This window comes from Dufourea novaeangliae, unplaced genomic scaffold (genome assembly GCF_001272555.1).
Source record: "Dufourea novaeangliae isolate 0120121106 unplaced genomic scaffold, ASM127255v1 scaffold142, whole genome shotgun sequence".
Classification (NCBI taxonomy): Eukaryota; Metazoa; Arthropoda; class Insecta; order Hymenoptera; family Halictidae; genus Dufourea; species Dufourea novaeangliae.
In genome coordinates, this window is record NW_015374026.1 from 78,893 (window position 1) to 87,000 (window position 8,108).

The 8,108-nt window shown below is 35.7% G+C and overlaps 2 protein-coding genes across 2 annotated transcripts; one reads left to right on the plus strand and one right to left on the minus strand.

Moving 5' to 3' along the window:
• The first annotated feature begins 2,882 nt into the window (after positions 1 to 2,882).
• LOC107189316 (pre-mRNA-splicing factor 38A) lies at positions 2,883 to 4,149 on the plus strand. Its single transcript, XM_015577813.1, has 3 exons — positions 2,883 to 3,099; positions 3,286 to 3,653; positions 3,738 to 4,149. Exons 1-3 carry the CDS (start codon positions 2,936 to 2,938, stop codon positions 4,109 to 4,111), a joined length of 906 nt encoding a protein of 301 aa, XP_015433299.1. The 5' UTR covers positions 2,883 to 2,935; the 3' UTR covers positions 4,112 to 4,149.
• Positions 4,150 to 5,053: 904 nt separating this feature from the next.
• On the minus strand, positions 5,054 to 7,512 carry LOC107189317 (vacuolar fusion protein MON1 homolog A). The gene is made up of 7 exons (XM_015577815.1): positions 7,155 to 7,512; positions 6,416 to 6,738; positions 6,102 to 6,345; positions 5,713 to 5,997; positions 5,446 to 5,636; positions 5,261 to 5,363; positions 5,054 to 5,194 (listed from the first exon to the last, which is right to left on the minus strand). The coding sequence occupies exons 1-7, from the start codon at positions 7,425 to 7,427 to the stop codon at positions 5,054 to 5,056; spliced, it is 1,560 nt and encodes a 519-aa protein (XP_015433301.1). The 5' UTR covers positions 7,428 to 7,512.
• Positions 7,513 to 8,108: the final 596 nt, after the last annotated feature.

Here is an 8,108-nt window from a genome sequence, read left to right on the forward strand (position 1 = left end):
AGACGGGGACTGTGAATGGGGCCTCTTACAGGCTCGGGAGAAAGGCGACATCGCGAAAGACGATTGTGGTGGGGATACCGATTCGTACAGAGCGGGCTTACGCATACATACACATATACACCTGGCTATTATTTCTGTAAAATTATTTCACGAATTACTGGGCGCGTTGTAAATCACTTTATGGACCGGCTAGAATTGTTTCTTGTAAATATTACAAATAGACTAACTTGTGAAACACTTATCTATTCAAATTAGACAAACGTACGATGACATAAGGCACGTAGAATCGTTGTACAAACCGATGTTCGATTATAATATCCTGAATAAATAAGTGATTTTTATTCGTGGTTCCTTGAACAAAGAAAACCGTTTCAACATGAATATGCTTTTTTGGGGGATTTTTATTCGTTTTAATTTGATCGGTTCTTTCGTTTTCTCTAGATCAATTTTTGCATTTTTTGGCAGATTGTAATTGTCCTCTGAAATTATAATTGTAATTTAATTTTACCACTTGTAGTTTCCTTTATTTAACGACCTTGGTTTTTTTGCTTCAATTTTCTGCAATCGCAGTGTATTAATATTAGTTTAATATTAAGCCAGTTGTATAAATATATTGTACATTGTGACTATAAAGGGTAGAAGATGAATTTTGTATTTTCCTATGCCCGGATCCAAGAGTTCTATACTGTTACACCATTATTGAAGTTGTACACTTTCGCTGTAACCTGTTCTTTGGGCGGTACACGGCGTTCTGCATATTTTCATGGTGACGCGTTAACAATGCTGACTGCACACCTCAATTTTATCGCAATCTTTCGGGCTAATGCCCTCTGTAAATCTTATTCCAACGATAATAGAGATTTAATTGAAATTTACACAATGTTGGTCCTGGAATTTCAATTGGAGAGAGAAAGAATTTTTTCTGTATGTAATTGATCACAACCACCTGTCTTTGAAGACAGACTCTATTGTTCTTAAAACGCTGAAGATATAAAGGCACGTTCTTTTAGAAATTTATGAACCATTAGTATAATTCTATCGTTAAGATGCTACTACAAGTTCCACCAGAATACCGTTTCTGAATTCATGTTAAACATACAACTTTCTTTGTTCTGATTTCTACAATTTTGAAAGTCGAGCAGCTACTGATTTATTTGTATGAAATGAAAATGTCGTTAAGAAGACCGGTGGCGCCACCTACGAAACAAACTGTCAAGCTACTTTCCAATTAGTACCATGTTCGAATCACTCGATGGCGCTATCAGGCCGGGAAAATACTTTCAAAACACCCGTGTGGCGCTATCTACGGCCAAAAGTCCAAGCTACTGGCTAAATAATATCGTCTTTCTAGACTAGATGGCGCCATAAGTCCTTTCAAAACAGTTTCATTGCTTGCAAAATAATTACTAAATATTACTTGATAGCAGAGCAATTAATAATTATTATTGTAAAATATTGATACAGTTGATTATAACTATCAAGTTTACTATAATGAAATGCAGTTTATACAATCACAATGAAATGTTTAACAACATACCCTGAAGATGTGATTGTTATAAATATTACATTACCAAAAATATTTCATTTATTGTGGTATAATTTCACGTGAATTGATTAAACTAAAAATTCTGTTCCTAAAACAGTAACAGTCATTGTCAAGGACAATAACAATCAGACATCGATTAAAGATTTCCTAGTCGATTATAAATTTCTACGAATTTCTTGCATACAATTCTACTCAGACACATACAAATTAAATAATATATAGTTAACTATTATCATAAACATGAAGATATATTCGTTGTTTATTAATTTGCAATAAAATAAAATTTATTCCACGTGAAAGTTCATAAAACGCTCCATATCTTTTAAGCTTCAGTATATCCCGATTTCTATCTGTCATAATTATTAACAATTCGCATTGTAAAATGAATGATACAATATTGAACATGTCCCACCGAAGATGTGATTGTTATAAACATTGCACTACCAAAATTATTGTGAAAAATTTCACAAAACTGTAACAGTTATTCTCAAGGACAATATCAATCACACGTCGATCAAAGAATTCCTACTGTTCTGAAAATTTTTATGAATTCCATTTTTAAAACGCTGCCAAGGCACATTTTCATTAAATAATATTTAGTTAACAATCGCCATAAACGTTAAGACATAGTCATTGTTTAATAGTTTACAATAAAGTAAAATTTATTACATGTAAAAGTTTAATAATCAATTTGCATTATAAGACAGATGACAGAATGTTTAACAATATTCCTCAGAGAGGTCATTGTTATAACAATTACCTTATTAGAAATAATAAATTAATCGAGAAATAATTTTTGGGGCGCTGGATTTTCCAGTGCGCTCAATTTTCGCGCACCCGTCGCGTACCTGTACGCGCGAGTTCGCGACCTCGCGGCCGCCGCGAACCCATAAATACGAGCGCGCAACGAAAGAATCTCAGTTCACTGGCGTCCGCGGACCTCGTCGAGGTCTTCTCACAATTGCGAGATTCAATAAAAGACATAAGCATAAGAACATAAGGTGTGTCGAAGTGCACATATTGAAGTGGGAAAAAAGAGAGGGGTACAATGGATTAAGGGAATAACGATAATGAGGAATGAATGTAAAGAAATGACAAACAGATACTGGGTCGGGACAGACTGTGCGAAGAGAGGTAATAGAGACTGTGGGGAAGAAAGGAGAAGAGTTTGAATAAATTTCCGTGTGTGTGAGATAGTGGGGCATAGAATCCCCGGAGCATGCGCAAAAGATCCTGCGTGAGTGATAAAGTGGGGTCATAGAACCCCCGGAGCATGTGTAAAAGACCCCGTGTGTGCGAGATGTATACCTTAGCTATACACAACAATCATCTACTTTGCTGAAAGTTGATATCGAAATAGAGTATATTTAACCTAAAACTGATTTAAAAATGGCAAATAGAACCGTAAAAGACGCAAAATCAATTCGAGGTACAAATCCTCAGTATTTAGTAGAGAAAATAATCAGATCACGTGTATACGATTCTAAGTACTGGAAAGAAGAATGCTTTGCCTTGACAGCGGAGCTTTTAGTCGACAAAGCTATGGAACTGAGGTTAGTTAACATTTGGTGTAAATGTTTTCATTCTCCGTAATTTAAACTATAATCTTCACATGGATAATTATTATTCGCGTTGTGTTTTACTCATGTATGGTTAACGTTACTTATATTGTTAATAATATAAATGTTAACAATGTATATAAACATATCTGCTCTTATGAAAAGGAAATAACATTTTAGGTTTATAGGTGGTGTCTATGGTGGAAACGTAAAACCAACACCATTCCTTTGTCTCATATTAAAAATGTTACAAATACAACCTGAAAAGGACATTATTGTAGAATTCATAAAAAATGAAGAGTTCAAATATGTTCGCGCATTGGGAGCTTTATACATGAGATTAACAGGGTCATCTTTGGACTGCTACAAATACTTGGAACCATTATTTAATGACAACAGAAAGTTGAGGAAGCAAAATAAGCAAGGTCAATTTGAGTTGATTCACATGGACGAGTTCATAGATGAACTTCTAAGAGACGAAAGGAGTTGTGATGTTATTCTACCAAGAATTCAGAAGAGACATGTGTTAGAGGAAAACAACGAATTAGGTATGTCTTCGTACACAATATCTGAGTATAGTTTTAATTCTTTACTCGGATTTGAACAAGTAATGACCAAAATATTTCTTGTAGAGGGAAAGGTGTCAGCATTGGAGGATGATATGGATGAGGGAATAGAAACATCGGAAGATGAAGATATACCACCTGTTAAAGAAGACACGCGTAAAAGAACGGACGATCATGACAGAGACAGAGATCGACACAGAGAAAGGGACAAGAGGCATTCACGATCAGACAAGAAGTCTGATAGAGAAAAACAGAGATCGAGAAGCAGAGACAGAGACCGGGATAGACGAGAACGTAAGCGGAGCAAGTCACCGAAAAGTCATTCCTCGTCGCACAAGGATAAGGACAGAGACAAGGATCGGCATAGAAGGGACGACAGGGACAGAGACAGGGATAGAGATCGGGATCGAAGACGAGAACGTGACAGGGCTAGACACTGAATTTAAGTATTACGATATAAGAAATTTTTTACTGGATGTAATAATAGACGTTTATAATTATCGGATGAATACAAAATTTTAGACGGTACAAGACCTCGAATTCGTTTATCGTGTGTACAGCACTTCGGTCATGATTAACAGGAGCATATAACATTTACAGGGAATAGTTTCATGTTAAAATTATAGTACTTGTCAATAGAAACGCTACACAGTAGCTTACAGTACCTGTACATTACATGTTCCAAGTAACAATATTTATTCTCCGCAACATTGCGCCGTTCGTTCGTTCGTTCTGAAATTATTTCTTCAACTTAGACTCCGTTCAAATTCAGCGATTCTGACCGTATGGTTTTCAGTTCTGTAGAATCAGATGGAATCGTCCAGAGTTAATCTCGTGATTTCATTCTTATGCACGCGGTGAAAACTACCACGTCTGAACACGACCTTAAGATTTACGATGTAAATATTATTTACAAGAGAATAGAGAATATTTATCATTGCAATTGGCGATGAAGAATTACTTCGAAGGTATATTTCTTACACGATATAAAAGGATCCCTTGGAGTGATTTTTTCCTCAACAATACAATGATAAATTTTCTCAAGCACCATGTATTTAAAACAAATTGATAATGTCATAGCCTGTCTATAAATGTAATCTACACGATTACACACGTAGTGTTTTTTAACTATATACATTTCCACATAGTACCTGATTTCACAGTACTTTCGTAATTAAAAATAATGAGCAAAATTAGTGTTGATATACGAGAGAAAAGAACACGAATGCGGCCAGTCTGGCTGCAACTCTTTCTTTCTGTTATTAACAATATTCCATCTGGTAGACATAAATCGTTATCAAACAATGCATTGCACGTCTTCGAACTCTATCCGTCTAAACGAATAACGTTACTTTTTTAAAATACCACCGTTACACATGCTTTTAAAACGTTGGCGAATTTAAAATAAATAATTTTTCTTCTTCCTTTTTTATCCACTTTAACAATTTACTCACTGCCTCGATGGCGTCAGGTTTAGTTACCAGTGGTTCGAATGTAACATATAGTTCGAAACCTAACGTTACCTGAAAAAAGTATTTGAGTGTATTAGGGCTAAAATGATAAAACACATAGCATATATTTCAAATTACCCATGCCAACATGGTCTCCTTATCTAATTGTTGGAATATAAGCTTCAGTGGTCGATTGGGTGCGTGTAGTCTGTGGTGTAAACACTGATAAAGACCCAGCAGTCTGCGAAAAAAAACAGACATATCAAGGTACATGATACCGCGTTACAAGGTCAGGCACGAAATGTATCTTCCATCAAGTATACCGTTCTATTTCGTCGTCCGTTGTATATGGTGGCTGAAGTCCAGGACTCCAAAATTGGGCTGTACTTCTACATTTATACAAAACGTGTCTCATTTCCGGCAATCCAATATCAGCCGTTGTAACCGGTGGCTTATTCATGGACTCGTTGATTGCCTCCAAACAGTTCGTCCGCCTTAATTTTTCTACAATTTTCTGTAAACAGAAGAACATTTCAGTATATTCAGTATCCCCTGGCATCTTATGTAAGATTTAATATGAAGTAACCCACTTGTTTGGCTTCAGACAGTACAAAAAATACATCTCTGTCGACGGTGAGCAGCAGCAGACATGCCTGACAATCCTCAGCTAAATATGACACATGCCCGTGCATATAACCATTGGCGTCGAATTTCGGCAAACATATCGGTGTCCAGCTCTCGGCTGTTTTAAGTGATTCTGAACTGTCGACCAAATTCTGTATTATATGCAAGTCCACCGGATGTAAAAAGAATTTGTTCATTCTGACTAACGTTACCAGTTGATTATTAGCTAGAAGTATTGCAAACACTAAATTCTGAAAAGTGTCATACGAGTCTTATTAGTATGATTTTTACAAAAAAGAATAGTTACTTTCTGTTACTACAGTGAATATGAAATTATATTATACAAGCGTAATACCTTAATTTTACAACATGTTTGAATAATAGTCTGTGTAATGGAACTCCGCATCGAAGGAAGTAAGGGTAAACATTTAATAGCTCCCAGAAAAAATGCTGGTTCCCTATCCATAAAATTTAATAAATGATCTATCAGTCTTTCACTACCAGTTAAGAGTCTCCTCAAATCGAAATTCCTACGCTGATCGTACACTCTGGTTAACTGTGACTGTGTTAACACAGAGACTATCTGATTATATACATATCTGAAATTAAAACAGATATTTCTGAGCAATGTGTAATGGACTGATATTCATTTAATTCAGATATACATACGTTAACTGTAACGTAAGTTGAGGTATGCTTTCAAGTGTTTTTGAGACTGCAACTAAAATCAGTGGACCTTTGACAACAAATACAAAATTGGTATCTCCAGCGTGGACAGATCTAATCATATCACTGCCAGCTTGGATAAATGAAACTAAAGCCTGCATGACACCCATTACTGTGACTAATTTATCTTCAGAACTATATCTAGAGTATATGGGTTTCCCAGCTTGACTCAATATAAATATATGCTTCCTTTGGGCCAGCCATGCCTTGCAACGTAAAGGATCTGAATCTAAGTTGCTCTGCCCTAGTCTATGGGCAACATCATCCTGAAACGAAAGTACTATTAATAAATAAATAAATTATGTGACTCAGAGTTAAGTCACTTGAGAACCAAATTAATTAACCCCATGACAAGAAAAATGTAGAAACCTGATTGTAAGGTTTTCAAATATACAATATGTAACTAAATAACTATCATTAAAGTTATAGTTTTGATACTATAGCATCAAACAAGTTTAGAATTGCTAAAATGAAGAAATTTACAAAAGGTGAAGTTGATCAATTTGGATTCTCAGAGTTCAATTAACTGAAATAACTAATAATTTATGTCCTATCATTTAAAAAAAGAAACAATCAGTTTCCGCGTACGGTTACTATCTTGAAGAACCATCGTTTTAACTTAATTACTCTTAAATCGAATTGTATGTGTAATGTTTCTTGTGGAAGAGGTTATACAACATACTAATTCGGAATCGTCTAGAGAAGTTGTTTTCTGAATATCTCGTAGATCTGTTACGGTCGGTGTCGTTGGAATGTTTTGCGCATCTTCTTGAATCTCAGAAATGGTACTCGTTGTGCTTTCCTTCATCTGTCTATCGTCGATGCTATTACTCATCTCTTGCTCGTACTCCTCAAAACTGTCAGTGGTGACGAGCATCGTTTCTGCAGAAGCACCTGGTTCGATACCGGGCTCGGCGATACCATCGTCGATAGTATCAGGCTCCTTTGCCGCCATAATTCTTTATAGAACACTTCCAACCTGCCACTATTTTAAAACCTTTTCGTGCAATTAACATCTAACGGCTAACCATGACGGATCAGCCGCTGTCAGCCGCCATTCTTGATTGTTCTTGATCTCCGGCTTACTTCGAGCAGTTCGAGCACAACAGCATCTAGAGATGGCGTGCAAAATCACTAACGGTGATTTATGACAGTGATCGCCGAATCACGATCACGGTCGTGATTTAACTTCATTCACGACCGTGATTGCGATTTTCTTATCTTGAGTGAATTTGCTCACTGCGATTGTAAGTTCTTAATCTTTAAACAGAAAAACGTATTCAATATGATTTTACGATGAATTACATTACTATTCGTGTTTGTAAAAATCGGTAGAAAAAACAATAAATTCTAAAAGAATGATTTGCTAGGTACCATGTAGATTATAATTTATAATCATTAATTTATTCATTATTCTTCATTGTTTCTAATTATTCCTTCACTGTATATGATATAACCACCGACTAGGTATAGAATATACCTATCATCCAATGCTTTTTTCTGTTAGACGTTCATAGGGCTTGTAACCCTGTTACCATTTTATTTAGTGTCAATACCCGACGTTACCGATAAAGCATGAATTCGGAGTATTATTAGCACAAATGAAATGTTATATACTTCATTCATGTTGCGTGTG

Coding starts and splice junctions, on each gene's coding strand:
- LOC107189316 (XM_015577813.1), top strand. CDS start 2,936: ATGGCAAATAGAACCGTAAAAGACGCAAAATCAATTCGAGGTACAAAT. Junction 3,100..3,285: donor GACAAAGCTATGGAACTGAG/GTTAGTTAACAT, acceptor ATAACATTTTAG/GTTTATAGGTGGTGTCTATG. Junction 3,654..3,737: donor AGAGGAAAACAACGAATTAG/GTATGTCTTCGT, acceptor TATTTCTTGTAG/AGGGAAAGGTGTCAGCATTG.
- LOC107189317 (XM_015577815.1), bottom strand. CDS start 7,427: ATGGCGGCAAAGGAGCCTGATACTATCGACGATGGTATCGCCGAGCCC. Junction 5,998..6,101: donor AAACATGTTGTAAAATTAAG/GTATTACGCTTG, acceptor GACACTTTTCAG/AATTTAGTGTTTGCAATACT. Junction 5,195..5,260: donor AGGAGACCATGTTGGCATGG/GTAATTTGAAAT, acceptor TACTTTTTTCAG/GTAACGTTAGGTTTCGAACT.